The sequence below is a fragment of the Cydia pomonella genome, chromosome 9 (assembly GCF_033807575.1).
Source record: "Cydia pomonella isolate Wapato2018A chromosome 9, ilCydPomo1, whole genome shotgun sequence".
Taxonomy (NCBI): Eukaryota; Metazoa; Arthropoda; class Insecta; order Lepidoptera; family Tortricidae; genus Cydia; species Cydia pomonella.
Window position 1 is genome coordinate 11,562,805 of NC_084711.1, and position 24,401 is coordinate 11,587,205.

General features: G+C 38.4%; 1 protein-coding gene across 1 annotated transcript in view; it reads right to left on the bottom strand.

The window, feature by feature from the left end:
- The window catches only part of LOC133521381 (uncharacterized), a 166,505-nt gene that overhangs the window by 107,643 nt on the left and 34,461 nt on the right, over positions 1-24,401 (bottom strand). The window contains 20 exon segments of the mRNA XM_061856321.1: positions 244-4,503; positions 5,234-5,305; positions 5,402-5,545; positions 6,388-7,161; positions 7,885-8,022; positions 8,251-9,162; positions 10,040-10,215; positions 10,320-11,040; positions 11,120-11,251; positions 11,737-11,919; positions 12,045-12,236; positions 12,311-13,021; positions 13,097-13,765; positions 13,851-16,841; positions 16,935-17,228; positions 17,325-17,534; positions 17,653-18,825; positions 19,251-19,986; positions 20,089-20,354; positions 20,886-21,135. Of these exon segments, the coding sequence (XP_061712305.1) occupies positions 244-4,503; positions 5,234-5,305; positions 5,402-5,545; positions 6,388-7,161; positions 7,885-8,022; positions 8,251-9,162; positions 10,040-10,215; positions 10,320-11,040; positions 11,120-11,251; positions 11,737-11,919; positions 12,045-12,236; positions 12,311-13,021; positions 13,097-13,765; positions 13,851-16,841; positions 16,935-17,228; positions 17,325-17,534; positions 17,653-18,825; positions 19,251-19,986; positions 20,089-20,354; positions 20,886-21,135 (15,004 nt within the window).

The window sequence follows — 24,401 nt, forward strand, 5'->3', positions numbered from 1 at the left end:
TTAGATGGTAAATTAGTATATGTGTTAAGTTTATAGTAAGAGATATTACATTATATTAGATCTTTATTTACAAGTACTTATAGGTGAAACAAATGATAAACGCACCGTACATATTTGTCCGATAAAACAAAACCATCAAAGTTCTGAAAGTATTACATTGTCATTGGAAAATTTATACCTGTATGACTTTCTATAACAATTTAACCTGTTCTTACATGTATGCAAATTATCGAAGTAGCATACCTCTTACGCAGTTGTTCCCAGTGATCTCATCGCACATGCACAGGGGTACATGGTCGACAACGATACATGGCGTGTTCATTATACACAATCTCTGCATCGCACATGGGTTCTGGCACAGTCCGTTTATGCAGGTTTTGTCCGTGGAGCAGTTCGAGTTCACTTTACAGCTAGGTAGGTTGTCAGAGTCATTACTCGGATACGCTGTTTCCGTAGAAGTCATGTCAGTATATAGAGTCGAGTCAGTCCAAGCTAGTATGTCTACATCTTTTCTACGTGATGATAGATTAGCGTTGGGAGTTGTTGAGTGTGAGGGACTTGTATATGTATTACCCGTTAGTTCAGTCGCTGTATTAGTTTCAGTTGTTAGCTCAATTTTTATTGCAGTTAATGGACCCGGAGTTGTGTCGGTTATTTTGTAGTCCGGTTGTGTTGTATTATTTGCGTAAATTGGGGTAGTATTTTCAGTAGAAAAATCACTATTATTATCATTATTTGTGATATAATCATCATCGTTGGAGGAGGTGTGAACTCCATAAGAATTCTCGGTCGACATGTCATCAAGCACATATTCATCAGTTATGCCCTCGGAAAACGTATTACCCGTTGTGGGTATTGTCTCAGTTTTGAAAGTTGTATTTAAGATTGTCGTTGTCTCGTACCAGTTGTAGGTTTTTTGTGTACTTTCTTCCCAAGGCTTAGCGTGATCCGTATTTGTCGAGATTACAGTTGTCGTCGACAAATTAGTGACATTATCTAATGTTGCAGAATTATTCATATTTGTTATGAGTTGGTCATAACTGGTTATATGTTCTTCCTCTATTTTTGTATCTTTATTCAGTACCGTCGTTGTCTCTGGCAAGTCATAGGTATCTGTAGTATCTAGTTGCCAAGGTTTTGTGTACTCCTTATTAATTTCGTGAATTGGTATAGTATTTGTTGTCGATAATTTGGAATTACCATCAGAGGTTGACAAGTTATAGACATTTGTCCTCACGTCATCGCTGGTAGTAGTATAATCCGTAAAATAATTTTCAGTTGATATATTAACTATTATGTTCTTATTCGTTATACCGCCGTGCGTCGTAACGGTATTGGTTTCTGTTAAAGTTTCTGTGTCTGAATCACTATATAATATACTTTCTGTATAGGTTTCATGTATAACGCTTTTTTTTGGTAATTCCGTTGTGTAGTCATGCGCAAGAGAAGTGGTTATAGATTGCTTATCGTCAATAGTTAAACTGCTTGATGTTTTATCAGTATAGGAAACATCTTCAAGATCTTCCACAGTGCTTTGAGTAGGATTCGTTTTGAGTGCATAAGGGATGGTTGATTGTGGTAAGCTATTTGTTACTTTTGGTGTAATTAATCGCGTAGGATATGTATCGGTCGAATATGATTTTGTTGTGCTTTCACCATTCGGTTCCATAGAAATAGTTGATATGGTAAGTTCTTCTGTGACTGTTTTGATTGAAAGAGATTCAGTGATATCGTTCAAAGAAGTTATATGGGAAATTTCATCTGTTCGTCCCATAGGCGTGTACAAATTGTTTTCCGGCGTTGAATGTTCACTTTTGGTTGTATAATCAATTGCGGTAGTTTTACCTATATGTGAGATATCTGAGTACGCTTCCGTATTGACTGAATTTTTATCTGAATTGTCCCTAATACTATTAAAGTCTGTCGAAATACTAGTCGTTTCCTCCATACCGGCTGTTGTAGAAAATGTTAATTGATCTGTTGTTTTAGTATCAGATATGTCTGATGATTTAATTATCGCTTGTTCCGTAAATGTATATGTTGTAGTCTTACTTGTGTCTAACGCTTCTGAATTCGTCGATGTTTCAGTGGATGTAAAATCATAATGAGATTTAGACGACTGAGAGCTATATGTAGGTTGTGTATCGGGCAAATATGTTGTTGTATCTATTAAAGTTGCACGCGATTCATTGTCTTCAGCAGTTATCGTAAAATCTGCTTCTGCAAGACTAGATTTAGTGGTTTTACTAATATAGAAGTCATCTAAATAAGTTGAATGTTTAGTCGAATCCAATTCGCTATGCAAGTCGATAGTGCTTAATGATTGACTTGTTGTAGTTTCCGTTGTATCAAACGGTTTTGAATCTGTTGACAAAGATTGTGTTTTTTTACTGGTTGTTTGTTTGTCCACTGTTGTGGTCACATCATTTGGTTCCTTTGCAGTTTCGCTAAATTCATTTGTTTCGGTGCTATAAGGAATTTCATCTGTCGGCTTTGTTAATGGCTCCGTTACAGAGTTATATCCAATTATTGTGAAGTTATCAGCATCTATTGAGTGAGTAAGTTCAGTTATTTTGGCGTCTGTATTTGTAGTTGACGATTCAAATAAATCAGGTGATTTAAATAATGCAGTTTTTATAGTTGTGGATGTTTCAATAACTGACTTAACTGTTCCTTTTTCAGTTGAATGTTGCACGTCTTCATTAGCCATATTGGTGATTACGGAAGAAAAATCTGTGGTTTTATTTTCAACATAATCCTCTGAATTAGTTGAACGTTTTATCGAGTCAAATTCAGTATTCGATTCAATAGTGCTTAATGAGTGAAGTGTTGTAGTTTCACTTATATCGGATGTTTCTGAATTTCTTGCCAAAGATTGTGTGTGCAAAGTTTGACTGGTAGTTTGTTGGTCCACGGTTGTATCATACAATTTATATGCCACTGTAGTTGATAGATCATTAGGTGTCATAGTATGTGTATCACTAAATTCACTTGTACCGGTGCTTGTTAAAATGTTACCTAGTAGGACTGAATAAGACTCTGTTACAGAATCGATTTCTGCGTTGGTAGCCTGCGATGCAATCGACCCGGATGAAAATAAAGAAGATGATGTGTCAGTAACTGTTGGAAAACCAGATTCAACTGTCGAATGTTGCATATTTTCATCAATAACTGTGTTGGTGGTGACTTTAGGTAAAACATCTGCTTTTTTGGTTTCATTAACACTTTTACTGAGTGGTCTTGCAGTATTTTCTTCTGTGTCTGGATCAATTACTTGTGGAGATTGGACTTCAGTACTTAAATGTTTATAAGACTCGGTGGTAAGTGAAGTGATTTCTATTTTCTGCGCGTATGGAATTTCACTAGAGACAGTCAAAGGGTTTACTGTATTTTCAGTAACTTCAGTCGTTTTGTCTTCTAGGGATATTTCTGTATACTGTGTTTCAATAGCTAAATCCGTAGTTATCTCGGTTTTACTTGTCAAATCAAATATTTCTTTCTCGTCTTCACTTGAAGTAGACGATTCTTTATTAGTAACCCCTGAAATTGTTGTAGTAGCTGTAGAATATGTACTCAGACTATTTAAGGTGTTGTCTTCGTCTTGATTAATGACAAATGCGTTTGTATTTTCTGTAGGAACATTGTCTGTTTTCCCATCAGTTTCACTTGCTATACTTGTGATAGTTGAAGTATGATCTAAAACCGTAACAGGGGACTCCGGCATGTCCCTATGTTTGATTGTTACATTATACATACTATTTGCGGTGTCAGTGAAATTGCTTCCTAATTGTCTTTGATTATCTGGTGTTTTTGTATTTTTACTTTCGTTGGGCGTTGCTGTTGAACTTTTTGTTGTATAGTTGACTGTTAATGGCTTCACCGTGCTTTCAAAATGGACAGTACTACTACTATCTACTAGCTGATCAGAATCTAGAGTATATGAATAATTGCTTATAGTTTCGGTAAAAAGGGCAGTCATTTCTGTTACACTGTCATCTTGTTGACGAGTTGTTAAATATATATTATTATCCGTAGTTACAAACTCTGTTGACGAAGAATATCCAGAACGTTCAGGGGTAGGATAAGTTCCCGTCGATTTAGTTTCAGTGATCTGCATACCACTTGTAGTTTTAATATCATTTGTGTTCGTAAAAAATGTTGTCTCTACGCTGCCCGTCATCGGTTCTAATGAACTAACGGTAGTTTTAACAGTGGGGGTTTCTGTGTATGATTCAATTTTGACACTAGACTCTCGGTATTCTACGGTAGGTATGTTTGAATCGATAGTTGTTGTAATATCCATTTCATCTGGATAGTAGGTTGTGGATGTAACGTCAATTGAGTTAAAGTTCAATACAGTAGTTGTGTCAGTAAAATTCAAATAGTCGGGAGACATTTTTGTCGTGTCAGTTACATCAGTTTCGCCTTCTGTTTCCAGATTTATGGTTTCCGTGGTTGTATCAAGGTATGTTTCAGTTAGTGGGTCATTTTTAGGCGGAACATCTGTTAATAGGAACGCAACAATAAAATAGTTAGTATTATTCATTAAGAAATCTTGTAGTAACAAAAGCTACATAACATTTTTTTTTTAATTTAAATATGTATTACATGTATGTAGATAATGAATATTATTTCGTGAGATGTGTCTAGTAGAAGGAAAAGCGAGAATAGAATAGAAATATACACGTCAGGAAGTCATGCAACATAAAGCCAAACCCAACCACAAGAGAAAATATAAAAGAATAGAGTCAATTACGTGTGCCAGGTTTAAGTGACAATTTTTTTAAAGTAAAAGTAATTTGCCAGATTTGGTAGGAATTCACTTTTCAAGCCACTTAAACAGGCACACGTTTAGGCCAATTATACATTTCAGTAATGATAGAAAAACTAATTATCAAATCCTATGAAAATACAACTACCCCAAAGTCTCGAAATCCTCACTGGGTCTGCCGAGGTAATGTAGCCAGAACTTTGTGGCGTTTTATCGGACAAATGTAGGTACGTTGAAGTTATAGCAATTACCAGTTCATCTGGAGTTAGTTTTGCTATTCACATAGCTACTAAGAACAGCCGTAGACCTGCTAGAATTATAGGAGTCCACGATACGTCAAATGTTTCTAATGGCATGTACATAATATGGATGAATAAATGGTAGTCTTATTATATATTTAATTTAGTTAAAGCTAAGTTTCATTATTAATATTGCACCATGTTATATTTTGTAGGTACTTACTTTCCATACAAGCCCCTGAAAATGGGTCGCAAGGTACTCCTGGACGACAGTGTGCACAATTTGTAACAGGCCCTAGCAAATAAAAAAATAAGAATTACTTATTACCTGCAAAAAAATATCTCTTATGTTATTACTATATTAAAATAATGAATATTGTGCATGAATTACCTCTAGAGCAGACGGGTTGATGGTTGGAAACAGCGCAGTGTTGTCCAGAGGCACAAGGACCGCCACGCTCGCACGGGTTGGCACAGCGCCCACCTGCACACGCCAGATTCGGCGCGCATTGTTCATCCGAAGTGCATTCTAACGCTGTGCACACCGAAATGTTGATTAATTATGATTGTAACAAGCTTACATTTTCTTGGGCATTTACTAATACTGACTGATTAATGAAATATAACATCAGTTAAATCGAAAAAAAAATCTTTACTTGCTTAAAAAATATCTGAAGTGGAAATAACATTGTAGATATATCAATTTTATCACAAAAAAATTAGATTGTACGTTATTTTAAGTAGAATATTAATATTATCTTATTTTACATTCTAAATACTTTACTATGTTAAATTAAACTGACGCCAGTACAATGCGAGTATATTCCCTGTTTTAATAGAATATATCAATATATCAAAGTTCAATAACCAACGTTGTATTAGGTTATTCAAACCTTTCGAACTAATTATTATAATTAAATATATCATATTAAAAACAGGGCTTCAAATAACAGCACGTAAGTAAGCAGTAAAATTAAAATATTATTGCACACTCTGTCTCGTGGCAGCTTTATGCATTCTCATTTTGTAACCAAAGCTTCAAAAGCGTTAAAAAGTCATGCAAAACCATCACCAAAATGTTTAAGTGGAAGTTATTTTCAATATGATAAATGTATGTCTATGTATATTTACACAAATATGTTTGACGTGCTTGAAAACTACCTGATACAGAAGAAGTTCAAACTGTGGAAAAAACAATAACAAGGAACATGCTAGAAAAAGGAAAGAAATAGACAATGAGCTCGCATGAAGTCATAAAGTATAACTATCAATATTTCCTGCAATATGAAGACAAAAAAAGATTATTAAGATTGGTACAAGATGCTAGTAAACTAAGATTCGCTAAATAGTATTTAAAATTGCAGCTCTATCAATTACCTTTAATGCAGCCATGATTTTGATCGTGTGTGAATCCTTTAGGACAGAACTTGCAAACTGGATGGTGGTCTTCTACTGAACATGGAGCACCACCGCAAGCGCCTTTACAAGGGTCTCTGCATTCGAAGTCTCTGCACGCCAAGTTTTGCGGACACCCATTGTCTCGTAAACATATTGATACTGCGGTGTGACAGTCTTCGATACACACGCAGATAGCGTTGTGCTCCACAACTTCGCATTGTTTTCCCTTTGGACACATGGGTTCCTTTGACGCCAAGCAGGGATTCACACACTTGGAATTCCGACATGCCGCATTAGAAGGACATTGTTCGTCCCGTGTACATTCTGCATCTTCTGGTGCGCAAGTTAATTCTCCTTTATCATTTAATGCAAATCCATTGCGGCAAACGCATACGGGTTCGTGATTTCTAACTTCACACTTTTGGTTTCTACGGCAGTTTTGGTAGTTCAGGCATGGATTTCGGCACTGGCCTGCATCAAAGTCGCATGCCAATCGAGGCGGGCAAGACTTAGTTGGAGAACATGTGAATGTAGAGTTTGGCTCTGATGATGGTGTGCAGGCTGGATCAGGCCGACAGGCCACCCGTGGCTGCCCTACGTAACACTGTGGGCACGAACATTGCGGCTGGTGCGCCACCGACTCACACAGCGCATCCTCACCACACGCGCCGCGAACAGTGCAAGGGTCCACGCAATGCAAGCTTAGGCAGGCCTTGTCAAGTGGACACTCCTTATCGCTCGTACATTCGATACCTAGGAAGATGTGAAAGAAGGAAGCAAAGTCGAAAGAGCGGTACCTTCAGCCGCGAAGAGGAAACTTTCTCACGAGACAGTGCATGCTTTTCGAAACTGATAGTTTATGACGAGAGATATGTATATAACGGTATATTATAATACAAGCGATATGTACATGAAGCCGAACAAAATGTTACCGACTGTTTGATAATTCAAGCACGAACGGTGAGAATGCTTCCACTAAGACAACATGTTATAGTAATTACAGGTTTTATCATCCATCCACTTTAACCAAACGTGTGTAGGCTTTCTACTTGGGTGTTAATCTTATCTTTAGTGTAATAATCGAATATTTTCTTTACAATCGGGGTATCTAAAGATGTACATATTATACGGAAAGTAAGTTTAAACAAGAATTGTTTTTATTAATTAATGTATGATTCCTCCACATCCTTTGACACCCAAATTTAAATGCATAAATATTGCCCAAAAACCATTGTATTTACATACGTGGTGTGGGTGATTCTCAACATTATAACATCTTTCAATTTGAATGCTAACAAAAAAAAAACACATTTACCTGTTCAGCAGGCAATATTCAAAGATATCAATATTCTAATTTGCTATCTCTCAAGTGAAATACACACTTTTAGATTATGTTTTTGGTAGCGAATATCTTTGTCGTGCATTTATACAAGTGATCTTAACTCATGGTTTGTCAATAGGTATTTATTTACTCACTAGTATGGCATTCAATATCTGCTTGTCCTTCTGTGCCAGGAATACAATGGCAAACAAACTCTGCTCCCTCTCTCAAACATTCTCCGTTGATTCCGCAACCAGTTGTGCGACAATCAACCACACTACGCTCTTGAGAACCTGTAAAAGTATTTTAAAGTCATAAAATGTTGTTAGTTTTCCAATTATATTGATTATTTCATAAGTCGATTAGTAAGTTGAAACTTATTGTAAAACACTTTAGCGCACTGTCATTAATCAAAATTCAATCATAGCTACTGACTTCTATTTATTCCTAATCCTTATTAAACCCATCAAACATCATCAGTCTCATCGATGATGATGATTGATTTGCGCCCAGATACTTACATTCTATATTTGGGTCACCATTAGGGTAATTGCGTGGGCAGTAACATTGAGCTTCCTTATTATGCCCAATACGACACTGCGCATTCGTCCCACACGCTTTGTAAGCGCAAGGCTCCATAGCACCACAGAAGCACTGTTTTTGTGGGTCACCAGCGCAATTTGGTGGGCATGTACACTCGTAACTACCTTCTTCGAAATCCCGGCAACGAGCATTTATTCCGCAAGGATTGCGCAAACAGCTACCGGCTGCTGGCTTAGAACATTCAAATTTAGGGTTTCCTAAATAATTTGGCGGACAAGAGCACTGTGGTGATCTGTTCATTGCACGACAGATTGCATTGATTCCGCATGCGCCTACGCATACATTTCTACATTTTCCTTCTTCCAGGCACACTTCATCGGCACCACATTCTTCGTCGTGCTGACATTCGTATGCATTACATTCTCTTAATGGATCACCTGAAAATCCGCTAGGGCAATTACACACGGCTCGATGGTGAGTCGGTAAACAGCCTGCATTTTTCCCACAAGATTTTTCTTGGCAAGCCGGCTGACAAAGTTTTGCGGAACACAACATGTCATCTCCGCAATCTCTGTCATTGTTGCACCCAGGAATACATGCTCCTTTAACGCATATCTGTCTTTGAGGACATTTGTTTTTCGATGAGCATAATGATCGACAACCGCCGTCAACACAATTTTCTCCACATAAACAATCCAAATTATCATCGCATAGGGATATACAATATCCACTGTCATCACATGGACAATATCCATCACACTGCAATTGTTTTCTTTTACATTCCACTAAAGGATTACCGCTGAAATTTCTGGAGCAACTACATTGTGCTCGATGATTTAAAACATTGCACTCTGAACAAATGCCGCATAAACCGCTTTCCTTGCATGGATCTAAAACAGAATTAGAGTATGATAGTAGTTAAAATCCGGCATAGTTGGTGCCTTAACCTAAGTATCTAATTTTCGATACAGCTAGTATGGCGTCGTTGGTACTTAAGTTGGGTCCCACAATAAAAAAAGAAAAAATATATATTACGGGCAACTTGATTAACCAGGCAGTATATAAGTTGTGGTCGGACATTATGAATGCCCAAGAGCGTCGAGCAATGTGATACATTTATTACTTTGGCCGGTCTATATTAATAATGCCCGACGACCCGTAGACACACGAATTAAATAAATAAATAAATATTATACGACATTATTACACAAATTGACTAAGTCCCACAGTAAGCTCAATAAGGCTTGTGTTGAGGGTATCTAGACTACGATATATATAATATATAAATATTTATAAATACTTAAATACATAGAAAACACCCATGACTCAGGAACAAATATCCATGCTCATCACACGAATAAATGCCCTTACCAGGATTTGAACCCGGGACCACCAGCTTCGTAGGCAGGGTCACTACCCACTAGGCCAAACCGGTCGTCAATTGTTGAGATAGCTTGAATTTATCACTTGAATATTTCCCTAGCCGGGCAATGAGATAAAATCCTAACCCAACCCAACCTAAACTTTGAACTAGTGTGCTGAATATTCATATATAATTATTCATACTGACCGGTGAAAATGACTAATAATTCAGGTTTATTTACATTGCCCACTTGATGCAGGCATTATGCATACAAACCGGTCATTATTCATAGTGACCGCACTTATCAAGTTGCCCGTAATATATATATTAAAATGTTTTGATTTATCTACAGTATGATAGTACTTAGTAGTTTATTTAACAAAATATTTACGAATGTGCCATACCTTTACATTGGCCGTTGAAACATGCTTGCGATTCACCGCAAGCGTTATCATCTCTGCAGCCTTGTTTACAAATTCTGTTTTCACAAATTTGCCCATCGCTACAAGCTTCGTCACTATTGCATACGACTCGGCATATTCCCCGAATGCACTTTTCGTTAGATAAACATATGACGTCACTGTTGAATAATACATAAAAATATTGACATCCGTTTAATAAGATAATGGTGGCTACTACTTATACTGTTTAACAATTTTAATGTGTACGATTCTTAATTCTTACCTTCTACAAGATGGATGACAAGTGTCACCATAACAGCTAAATCCATCTGCACAATTCTTATTTCGATCACAAGGAGTCATTTCTCTCCTACAAACCGTTCTTGGGTCTCCAACTAATGCTGATGGACAACTACAAACAGGCCGATGATCTTTAGTTGTGCATAAAGCGTTAGAGCCGCATGTAGCTGGTTCAGTGCAAGGATCACTACATTGTCCTGATATGCACGCAAGATTGTTTGCGCAGTGAGAATCTGTTTTACACCCTGTTACGCACAAGCGCCCATCACATACTTCGTCGTCAGAGCATTGCTCGTCTGAAGTACACGCGTAACGGCATACCCCGGCGTCACACCGTTCACCCTGCAGGCACTCGGCGCCGTCAAGCGTACAAGCCGGCCGGCAACGGTCGTCTTCGCACCTCCAACCAGCAGAACAATCTGTATGCATGCGGCATTGTAATGTGGGCGTTCGCACGCATCCAATATTGGGTGTCGGGTTTGGTATAAGGCCATCTGGACACGAACAGAGTGCTTTCCTGTCCACTGCAGAGCAAAGTGCATTGGGTCCGCATGGATTTATGTTACTGGCACATGGATTTTCACAAAAATTGTTTTTGCAAAATTCGTCAGGACCACAATCTTCATCTTGCCTGCATCCGTATTGACAAGTATTTCCTAAGCATATGTGTCCTAAGAAGCAGTCATTATCTACTCTGCACGTTACTGAAAAAATAGGTATCATAAGTGAAGAGGTCCTAGAGGTGCCTACACGCAATAAAAAAATACAAATGTAAGCACTTACATAAACAAGCTCCTTTAGAACACCGTTCATTAAGTGCACATTCTTCATCCACTTTACATCGAGGAACGCACATTGAATCGTGACACATGTGACCATTTTCACATTCTCCAGCGCCACCACATAAACGGGGAACTGAAATAATATATTTCATAAAGTTTCATACCTTTCAATTTAACAATTATGTATTTCTGTAAGTAATGTTTTTAGTTTTAATTAATATGGATTTCCGCAAAGTAACGCCTGATTCTATTTATCTACTCTGATTAAGATTTTTGCTTTATTCCTAATCAACAACAAGTACTAAGCACACTAATTTGAAAATACTCATTCACTGTTTCTTATTTAAGCTGGCCGCGTCTAAAGTAAGGTGAGAGTTTCAGATGTAATTATTTGTATTTATTTACACACACTAATACAACCTCCCCTCTGCCGCCTCTATAATGCATACAAATATGTATGCAATAATACTAAGCTAATCATTTTCTGACTGTACATGGTATATGTTATGAATACAAATGGGCCCCTAATCTAGTCTGTGACAGAGAGACAACTACTGAACCCTACACTTAACATAGTCCGAAATTTTCTTGGCTGGTTTTTTAAAATATAAAACTCACTTCGAACACATTCTACATCTTGATTTCCAGTAAATGCTTGTGGACAGCTACATTCCACCACGTGATTTTCAGAGCGACAGATAGCATTCAATCCGCAGCTTTTTTCCACCTGACATGGATCTAAACATTGACCAGTAATACATTTCTCAGATGAACCACATTCTTCATCCAAAAGGCAGAGAGCTGCAAACAAATATTTCAAATAAGCGTATTATAATATTTATATATATATTACTGTACTTTAGTTAGATTTATTTTAGAATATGATTAGATATAGGTATGTTGAAATAACTCAAAATTGTGTTTACCTTTACAAATTCCTTTATGGCAGTACTTGTCATCAGGGCAGTCTGTTTTCCCTGTGCATGTAATTTCACGAGGGCTACATCCATTTGGAGAACTAGGATTTCCTACATAGCCTGTTTTACATTTACATTGTCCCATATGACGAACGGCAACACATTCTGCATTTTTACCGCATTGTACATTTTCACATGCATCTAAAAAATACACCTACTTTAAGTCTGAAAATTTAAATTTTCATTTGTGTTTTGATCATATACCTGACACTTACCTGTACACTTGCTTATAGCACCAGTAACAGTACAGCGAGCGGCAGCTGGGCAGTCTCTATTATATCGGCATTCTTGTGCTTTACGGCATCCTTCCTCGTAAGCATTGCCGACTGTTCCGGTAGGACATGTGCATAGCGCACTGTTTCGTGTGTTCTTGCATTCAGCTCCACTCCCACAAGTATTAGATTCGCACCAATTAATTTCCACGCAAGCTCTGTAAGGATCGCCAGTGTACCCGGGTTGGCAATAACATACACCTTTATGATTTTCAGATGAACATATTGAATTGTCTCCGCAGTCGTTACTTATCAGACATGCTATTTTACACATATTCTTATCACACAATTTGTCATCCGTACAGTCATTATTAACATCACATTGTTTTCTTTTACAACTTTGCCGCGGATCTCCATAATACCCAGCTTTGCATGAGCAAACGGGCTTATGAACTTGACCTAAACAGTTAGCTTGCCGTCCACATGGATGTCCATCACATACTTTTACACATTGCGGAATTCCATTTCTGCTTACAGAACATTTTTCATCTTCAGCACAATCATCGTCGGCCATGCATTGAATTTCCTTTGTGCAAACTCGATTTAAGCAAAATTGAAAATCTGGGCAGGTATTATTAGAGTTGCAGGTTAATCGACATGTTCCTTGAATACAAACTTGATCACTTAAACATTCCCTTGAGCTTTTACATAAACCTAAAACAAATAAAACGGGTAAGCAAGTAGGACACGCCGAGTAAAAAACAATGCTTTAGTCCTCAGTTTACATACCGACACACAAATTATCGACACATTTAGTGCCAGAAGAACATCTGCTGTCATCAGTGCAGTATTGTATTGGGACGCACCCAAGCACTGGGTCCCCAGTATAGCCAGGTGAACACGAACAATGTCCAATATGGCTTCTAGAGAGACAATCAGCATTTCTGCCGCAAGCTCGTGGAATACTACAAGAGTTTACACATTTGTAGTTGACGCATGCTTCTTCTGACGAACAATCTGTATCTTTTGTGCATTCGAATTTAGTGCATTTCTTGTACGGGTCCCCTTGGCTATTAGGCAGGCACTCACAAATAACATAATGTGATTCCACGATACACTGCGCATTTTCTCCGCATGGCGAAGATTTTTGGCAGAGGTTGACGCATTGATTGTTAATACACGTAGTTTTTCCCGAGCAGTCATTATTTGAAAAACAATCGCCAGGTAGTTTGCAAATGCCTTTACTTGTGTCTAATATTGTTCCATTAATGCATCTGCATGCATAAGATCCATGTGAATTTTCGCAATCGGAATTTACGGGACAAGGACTGTTCAAGCATTCGTTAATATCCTCACAGGCATTATCATTCAAATGAAAGCCTATTGGACAAGTGCACATTGATTTATGATTTATAATTTTACACGTGCCCCCTTGGCATGCAGAATCATCGCATTTATCTGAAAACAATATACAAATCATAAAATTAATTTTAAAGGTATCTTTGAAAATCATTGACTTATGGAGATAATAACTAAAACTTACCGGAACATTTGTTACTTCTACTATTGCAATATTTATCACTGGAACAATCTGAGCTATCGACGCATTCCACTTTGAAACATCCAATATTTTTGTCTAGTGGATTGCCGAGATATCCTTTTCTACAAGAGCATGCAACTCTATGGTTCCGTACTGAACATATTGCATTTAACCCGCATGCTTTAGTCTGACAAGGATTCTGGCATTTTCCTCTAATACAAGCAAGTGAGCTGTCACATTGTTCATCTCGTCTACACTGGTTTGGTAGTAGACATCCAGTTTTATAAGGATCACCGATTGCTCCAGCTGGGCAAATACATTTGAAAGATCCTATTGTGTCTTCACACTGAGCTGATGGATGGCATGGATTGTCTAAACATTCATTGATATTTATACATTCGTCAATATTTAATTTAAAACCAGGTAAGCAATGGCATGTTGTTGATTCACAACGTTGGTTACTAAGGCAATCTGCATCTGATTTGCAGCCGGGTATACATAATCCAGAACTGCAATGTTCTCCATGCAAACAGTTGCTACTGGAGTGACAGATTTTGTGGCATTTATTATCGCTGCATTTCTCACCAATCGCGCACCCAGAGTTATCTTGACAAGGCACTTGGCACAAAAATCCAATACACATATGATCTGGTGGACATTCGGATGTTCTACTGCACGCACTTGGTATTCGTACACAGCCTTGTTGAGGAGAAGGCGTTCCTTCAAATCCGAGTGGACAGTCACATTTTGTACTGTGATTAATTCTTGAACAAATAGCATTCGGACCACACACTCGTGTTGCAAGACATGGGTTAACACATTTATTGTTTATGCAAGATTCTTCGCTGGCACAGTCGTCATTAACTCTGCAGCCAACTAAACATTGTCCGCCTACGCATGCTTGTCCAATGCCACATTGAGAATGTTTTGCGCATTGTGTCATGCAAAAATTCTTTAGGCATATATCTCCTGTATCGCATTGGCTGGAGTTTTTACAAGCAGTTAAACACTGTCCATTATAACACACATCCCCGTGGCAATGAGCATCATTATCACAGGTTAGCAGCTTTTTCTTGCAAGCATTACCGCTTTGGATGCTTTCATAACCTTCGGGACATAAACATATAGCTTTTCTATCTACAATTTTACACAGAGAATTCATACCACATGCTCCGTCACACGGATTTGCACATCGTCCTGCGACGCAGGTTGCTTCTAACGGACAGTCATCATCACCATTAGGACAAGCATCCTGAACTCTACATACTCCTGTTTTGTCACTTGTCAATCCAACAGGGCAATTACATGTGTACGATGTAAGATATGGCTCACAGATGGCAGTTGGATGACAAGGATTTGGATTGCAGACTTCTATCTTTCTACAATTAACCTCTGGTAGTGGATCCGCTTTATAACCACTTGGGCATTGACAACTTATTTTATGATTTTCTGCTATACATACAGCATTATCACCACAAGAATCCTCTGCACATGCATTCATACATGTATGTGTCATACGGTTACACAATTCGTGGGTTAAGCAATCCGTGTTATATATGCATGGGACTGATTGACATCCTATTTCTAGATCATCGGGATTGCCGGTAAAGGGCCCAGATGGACACTGACATTTTGCAACATGGTTATTGGTAACGCAGATAGCATTCGGACCGCAAATTTTTTGTTGACAAGCTGATGTACATTTTTTAATAGACCCAACATATTTACAAATCTCATTTTCTCGACATTGTGCATCATCGACGCATTGGTTTTTATTGATAGGTAAACATCCATCACGGTCATTGGGATTTCCTATAAAACCTGATAAACACTCGCATTGACTTTTATGGCGTCTAGTTATACATTTTGAATTCTGAGGGCAACTAAATGCCAAACAGTTGTCAGAACATTTCCTTACACCAAGTACATCTTTTAGGCATGACTTGTTGTCGTCGCAGTCATCATCTTTTTCACAGCTTGGAGTAGATGGTTGCTCACAAATAGACGTTACAGGATTCCAACGGAAATTATCTTTGCAATCACAGCGTGCACTATTGTCTATCACTCTACACACTTCGTTAGCGCTGCAAGCTATAGTTGCACATAAATCCATACACCTATTCGTAGACCCATCCACTGGCATGCAAAGTTGCGGCTCTGTGCAGTCGCTGTGTCCATTGCATTCAATTACATTTGGTTCACTATGCTCTAAATAGCAACCAGATTTAACGTCATTTGCTTTGCCCACGTACCCTTCAGCACATAAACAATGAGCTTGATGATTGGAGCTAACACACAATGAATTAGGTCCACATTGTAACTTACTGCAAGAATCCACGCATTTTCTTAATTTTTTTGCTACCTGGAAGCATATTTCATTGTCTTTGCAATCACCATCTGTCATACACTTATTATCGGGAACACATCCGTGTTGCAAGTTGTTGGGATTTCCTATATATCCGGGTAGACAATGACAAATGCCTTCTTCGCATATAGATTTTGGACCACAAGACATTTTGCGACATGCATCGACACATCTGGATCTTTCACATATGTATCCATCTGGGCATGTAGCATTGTGAGTACAAGTGCAGCTGTTGCCTTGGGTACACTTAGAAATGGATACATGTGAACAAAGTTCGTACGGATTACCCACATAGTGGCTTTTGCAAATACAACTGAAACTCCCTGGGGTATTGATGCAAATTGCATTCTCAGCACATGGTTTAGAGCTACATTCATCTATATCAATACATTGTAGATTTGGATTGCCAATATAACCTGGTGGACAGAGGCACTCGACATGTGATCGCGTTTGTTGACAAACAGCGTTCCGACCGCAAGATGCTTTAGCACAAGTTATTTGTCTTCGAGGGAGACATTTTATATACGGATTTCCTGTATAACCTTTGTTACATTTACAAGCGTTTGAAAGTCCGTAAACGCAATGTGCATTATCCCCACATCCTGGTTTGCACGTTGGTGGTGAAATAGCTAAAATATAAAATATTCTGTAGGTGTTATGTAGGTGAAATGGATACGAGAATATTATGTACTTACGTAGAATTTAAGAATGAGTATACTTACGTGGCATGCATAGCAAATCAGGGTTTCCGACAAAGAAATCATTACAAACGCATTTTCCACTTTCTTCATTGCATGAGGCGCCTACTCCGCATACTACGCCTTCACATCGCTGGCGACAACGCCCAGCCACGCAAGACATGGGCTCCTCACACGGCGCGCCCGGCCCGCACACGTCTCTTCTGCAAAAGCCTCCCGGGAATGGATTCCCTACCATGCCCTCAGGGCACACACATGTTGGCCCTGACTTTGATATAATACATTGTGCACGAGAAGCGCATGAGAACGAATCGCAACCTGGAAATAGATTTTCATTATTATTAAGGTTTCTATGGATAGGTTGATTATTATTTAAGTATTTTTTTTTATATTATTATTAAAATTATTATTCACCGGATATGCACTTTCCCCCTTCAGGTTTAGTGTATCCGGGATTGCAGCGACACCATGCTGCGTGATTATCGACTTCACAAAACGCATTAGGTCCACAAGAAACACTGCTGCATGGTGATAGGCATGTGCGGTTCAAGCATGATAGCGTGTTCGGACATTCATTGTCTGAGCTACAAAGTTGTTTTTGTGTCGGCTCTTCCTCGACGCTGCCTACAACCAAAATGAAAGACCAATTCAAAATTAATATTGTCTGAAAATATATTACCAATGCAATAATTATTTGACCATTATAATTTAATGTAGGTAATATGTAATGATTTATACTCACATCCGGTTTTATAAGGATCTCCAATCATATTTTGAGGGCATTCGCATTGAAAACCACCCTTTTTGTCGTGGCATATCGCACCATATGCACATGGAGCGCTATGACATTCATTTCTGTTAGTGCAACCTGTATATGGATCTCCCTCGAAACCCGCCATACACATACACCTGGGTGGGTCACTGGGCGTACACTTTGCATTGATTCCACAAGTAAACCTCTCGCATGGACTTTTGCATTTTTGACCGTCAGTTACGTCTAGATAAAATGGCGGTGGGCAAACACACTTCCCAGGTTCGATACATTTTTCATTAGAAAAGCAATCTGAATCGCTAATACAACGTTTTTGATTTATGCTGCAATGACCAGTAGTGATGTCTTGGCCATAACCTGGTGGACATTTGCAAATAAAAGAACCCACTGTATTCATACATTCCGCGCCAATTCCGCACACAGGCTGACCAGCAGTGCATTCGTTTATATCTTCGCATGAACCATCGAGAGTTTGAGAAAATCCGGCAGGGCAGGCACAGTAACTTACTCCGTCCGAAATAACTATGCACTCGGCACCCTTCCCGCATTTTTTATCTTTTGAGCACCCTGATAGAACGCAATGACCATTTACAACTTTGTATGGTGGCTGGCATTGGCAGTTAATATCATTGCACATTTCACATAGGTTATAAGGGTTACCACTATATTCCGAGGGGCATTTGCACTCATAACTTCCCGGTAGGTTTTTACAGATCGCATTTAGACCACAAGGGGAGTGTCCATGTTGAGTGCATTCGTTGATGTCTTCACACAAACCCGTTTCTTTACTTCGAATGTACCCTTGAGAGCAAATGCAGACATTTTCTGCATCGTGTAATATACATCGTTCACCGAGAGGACAAGGATTAGTGTCACTGCATTCACTTGGCATTTTGCCTGGCAGGCATCCATCAATATAAGGGTCCCCGTGGAAACTGCCAGGACATTCGCATTGGAAGTTACCAGGTAAGTTTTTACACACAGCTCCAGTGCCACATGGATTAGAAAGACACTCATTTATATCTAGACAACCTCCGAAAGATGACGGGTTTCCAGTGAAGCCACTTCGGCACGTGCACTGAGCCGTTTGGTCTGTCAGTAGGCATTCAGAGTTGCTCCCGCAATGTAAAGTTTCGCAAGGATCTACAACAGATGAATAAATAGTTATTTACGATCCAAGTGCTGAAAATAAGTAATTCGCAACGAGTGGTGATAAATTAAAACACGACTGAAGGGAGTGTTTTACATCGACACATCGAGTTGCGAATTGCCTATTCGCACGTGTATCGTACAACGCTTTACAGTACATATTGTTCTTTAAAGCCTCGGCATATGCACGTAAAGTGCTCATTTCCGCACCCGTGCGGGAAAGTAGCACCATATGTACTGTAATACTAAATTATGATGCAGATTTGTATAGGTATGTATTTATGGTTTACAGTCAGAAACAAAAATCTAACGTTAAGCCAAATGATTTTATTATTAAGTTGTATTTGTTTGATATGCATATTTTTTTTGCTACTGACTGTACGTATTTATTTACTTATAGGCTGATACATATTACTTACGCCTGCATTCATTGCCAACATTAGGATCTGGACACAAACATCTCGAGTTTTGATCGCATACAGCATTTCCGGGGCATTCATCATTGTTTCTACATAAAAGGATTTCAACACATCGTACTCGTGGATCAGGATCAGGCACTGTGCCTTCAGCACATTCACAGCTGTATGAACCATCTCGATTAATACATTCTGCGCCAACACCACATGCTCCGTCAGTTTGGCATTCATCGATATCTGTGCACTGTTTATATGCATTTCCAGTATATCCTTCTGGACACTGGCATGTGAAGCTACCCAATGTATTCGAGCATCTCGCATTTATGCCACAGCGGCCGACAGGTCCAACAGAGGTGTCACATTCATTGATATCGATACAACCGGCTGCTATGTCTGTGGGGTCGAAAGTCCACCCATCGTCACATACGCAGTAAGCTTCAGCGCCATCTGGTTTGCAGTAGGCATGATCTCCGCATTTCACATCATCGCACGGAGCGCGACATTTTACAGTCGGTGGTGACCCTACGAATCCCGTAGCGCACTCACAGTCGTAAGACCCGAGCGTATTAATACACATAGCATTTTCTCCACAAGTCGATGTTTTTGTAGCACATTCATCAATATCAATGCAAACAGATCCTTTTGCATCGAATCCCTCTTTACAGAAACATTGTTCTTCTATACATTCGGCGTTATTTGTACAGTCAAAATTTGATTTACATAGAGTATTGACGTCGATCTGAAAGCATTTCAATGAATGTTAATAATACTTATGCAATATGAAAGTCTGATCTTTTGAGCTGACCGTGCAAACATAGTGTAACAATTGTGATTTATTTACCTGTTCACAGGCAACTTGTGGGTCAGGTTTGGCTCTGTATCCTTGAGGACAGATGCAGTTGTAGCCGGGCGCAGCATTCTCGCAGACGGCGTGCGTGCCACAAGGGCGTTCCAGCGCTTCACATTCGTCGACGTCATGGCAGCCATGTGGCGCGCGCGCGTCGCCAGTGTACTCCGGTTCGCACGCGCACACGTAACTGCCCACCGTGTTGGTACACACGGCGTGGTCGCCGCACACCTTCTTGCTACTCTTACATTCATCCACGTCTGGTGTAAAAAACAACTCACGTCTAAATTACATCTACCGCCGGCGCACCTCATCTAAAGACATACGCACGCAATAGGAACTCCAACGGCCACTACGAAGTCTACGAAGAACAAGAAACAGGAGAACAGGCGACTGAGCATAAAACAGTGTTAGAGAAGTCAACGAAAGTCGTGAAGTAGAAACTGGAAGGAAGAAGTTTTGTCTAATAAAATAAAATATTTCACGAACAAGGATCCGTCAATGCCTCTTGTCGCCAACATAAAACTCATTATAGCTACAAAAGTCTTCGGACGGTTGTAATTCGATCGCCGATGTGAATGCACCAACTAGCTGAAAATTGGTTCGTTACATTTGTCGATAAATGTTTCGAATGAAGTGATAATTAGTAAAAGCGTGAAGCTACCGCGCGTCCGGATGCGGTAGTGTTCAGCGCGATTCGTTACACGCGACCAGTTACAATACCACAAAGCGTTAGACCACACAGTAGTAGAGTAGGTTAGCGATTCACTTGAGGCATTTTGGTTGCTCACCAGTGCATCCTACGTCTGGGTTGCCTTGGAAACCAGGCGGGCAGACGCAGCGGTAAGCGCCGGGTAGATTCTGGCATAGAGCTCCGCGACCGCACTGGGCGCGTGCGCATGCGTCCAATTCCTGGCAGGCAACGCGAGGATCACCCTCGCTGCCGGGGGGACAACTGCACTCGAACCCGCCTTCCACGTTTCTGCACGTCGCACCTGCGCCGCATGCCGACCCGCTTGCGCACTCATCCACGTCCACGCACTAGTCCGATAAAGAGAACTCAATGACATGCATGTTATAATTTTATATAGAAGTACGCTATAGCTAGGCTAATTGTTTCTATAATGAGATACCTACCAAGGTACTAATCACAGATATATGTATTATACATATTCATCGATATCTTATTAGGTACAAATCTTCTGTCCATGAAGTCAGTTCCGTGACTCAAACGAAAATGTCACCATCACGTACAACCATTTAAAATTTTCTAATCTATCAGTTTTCCCTTTTTTTCACGATATTTATTTTCTATTGTTAATATTATAATTATAACGTATAGCAAATGTCGATATGAGTTTTTGCAATTATTTATTAAAGTTGAAATAAAAGAATGTAGGTACATAGTGACAAATAAAGTGACACTTGTTCTGACTAGTGTCAACGACTATTGTATATTTACCCATGACTTTTTCACATCACGTCAGAGGATCCTAATTGACAACATTTCATATTTCTTACCCTATAAATTAAAAAAATAATAGATATCAATAGATTTTCTGCATTTTTAACTAGAGGAAAATAAACGGCTTTCACTAGGGTTTCAATTTATTATATTTTTTTAAATGTGTATTTATTCTAAAATGGCGTAACTTCAATTCTACGCTAGAAGCTAGTTCACAACTTACCTAATTAATCTGACGTCGACTTTAAATGTTTTTATTTTGTCAACCGGCAAGCACAAAGCGCTTAATCTGAAGAAGGTTTTATAGCCAACCGTTACATACCCCCCTTTTTAGGTTAGGATTATTACTAAGAAAATCCGCTAACTCAGAGTTAATAGAAATAAAAATTATCAATCTGGTCTCACTCACAAAATACCTCTTCTTACAAACAACACGCAGACAAACAAGCAACACTACAGAAAAGTGTTTTTGCGTCCGTACAAACTAAATATTTTACTTAAGCTAGTATAAAATACTCTCATATTACTATTAACAGATTTCGTCTAATTCTTAACCTCAGCACGTCAACCTTATTCAAAGATTTAACACAAGCTTAAAATATGCAAAGATATACCTTGTAAAAAATATTATGATGTGAGACATAGTCTGATTTTGTTACGTAGGTGTTATTACTGAAATAAGTACATAAACAACATTTCTGGTGTTTTTTTTAACAGAAGACTTGCGTTATTTTCATTTTTTTAAGAAGCCCTTTGGTTTTATTTTCGTGGGACTCAGCAGGATACTAGTTATAGTTATTAATACAGTTATTTGTATTAAATACTATTATTGCAATCTAAGGTAAGTGAGGCATAGCATATAAGGCCCACCTTAATATAAATTGAAATAGTATATTTTAAAATAATCAGGATAGTACGTAAAACTGACTGAATATAGGATTCTCATTTATTTAAGTTTCTACATATACCAAAATTGTTATAAAAATATTACGGCACTCTTGAAGAATTCAAGATTTATAAAAGTACTGTTTTGGGCCTTATTGAACACTAGCAAGGTATAACGGCCCGCAAAAAAATAAACATCATTTTAATCGTTTCATGACAGATTTTAATCGTTTTAACGAACGTCTCGTTTATTCAACGACGTCATCTCAATTTTTTTAATTTTTCCCTTAAACTAAAATATTAACTGTAGGAAGTTAAAACAAACGTGTTCACTCTTTTAATTGAGAATACTTAATAAAGGACACAAAAACTATAGCTGTACGCTTATCGTTTGCAGACACGTCAAGACTTGTTGAACACCCAACGTATAATAAATAAATAAATAAATAAATATTATAGGACATTATTACACAAATTGACTAAGTCCCACAGTAAGCTCAATAAGGCTTGTATTGAGGGTACTTAGACAACGATATATATAATATATAAATATAAATATGTATAAATACTTAAATACATAAAAACACCCATGACTCAGGAACAAATATCCATGCTCATCACAGGAATAAATGCCCTTACCAGGATTTGAACCCGGGACCATCAGCTTCGTAGCTGCCTACGGTGGTCACTACCCACTAGGCCAAACCGGTCGTCTATTACGTATATTTTAAACTAATCAGGATAGTACGTAAAATATAGGTTTCTCATTTATTTAAGTTTCTACATATACCAAAATTGTTATAAAAATATTACGGCACTCCTGAAGAATTCAAAATTTATAAAAGTACTGTTTTGGGCCTTATTGATCACTAGCAGGGTATAACGGCCCGCAAAAAAAATAAACATTATTTTAATCGTTTCATGACAGATTTTAATCGTTTTTAACTTTAAACTTATACAAAACGGAGGATATTCTATAAATTCGTTGTAAAAAGTTACTTGCTTACTTTCCAATTTCCAATTAGTTTGTTAAACTAATGATGTGTAATTTTTAAATATTTATTTAAAATATTGTGTTCGTGCTGTACACGGTCATGGCCCTGACGGAAGACCAGCGCTAGCCCAGCCAGGCTAGCAAAATGCTGAGTCGGGACCATTTCGTGGCTTATATGTTATGTTTTGTTAGTTGTTGTTTTCCTCTTATTTTGCCACAAATAAACGCTCTCTTTACTCTGTACTCTCTCTCTACTGTACGTAGGATACTTAAAAGAAATCGCCTGTTTACTCTAAAATATTAGGCTAAAACTAAAATTAAACCTTCGTTAGTTACAGCTCTTTTAACACTAACTTTTCACGAAATATAAATAAAAAGGTTGTAATTATGTTTCAATTATCATAACTTTTTTTTGGGCTTTATTTAATTTAAGACATTTTAAAGAATCAATACGTCTAATAACATTGAAGCTACACTTATACTTTTGTAAGTCAGTAAGTACCTATAACTTATCAAATCGGCCTTGTTAAGACATAAAAAAAACTCATATTTATCTTAAAACAGTACTGATCCGAATTCATCTTGCGGCCCGGGGCTATAAGGCAAAACCGTCTTTGTGGCCCTCATAAAAAAAGGTTGAGTACCGCTGGTCTAGTAGTCTGGAGGAAACTGGCCTTTTTAGAGAAAAGTCGTCGACATCTCTTCTAAATACCTAAAACTGGCATGGCATATGTTCCTCGTTGTCTCCAGAATACGAGTTGACAGAATACTAAGTGGGGAGAGATGGCGTTCAAATATACATTGATATTTATTCACATCTTGAGTCCTATGAGACCGACCATTTGAAAGAATATAAAACGTACCATTATTGTGTCTTAATAGCGGTAGTCATAACTATAGTCGTTTAAAAAATATTTGAAAATATATTATTTTTTACCGTGCACGGCTGGCATAAGTACTGAT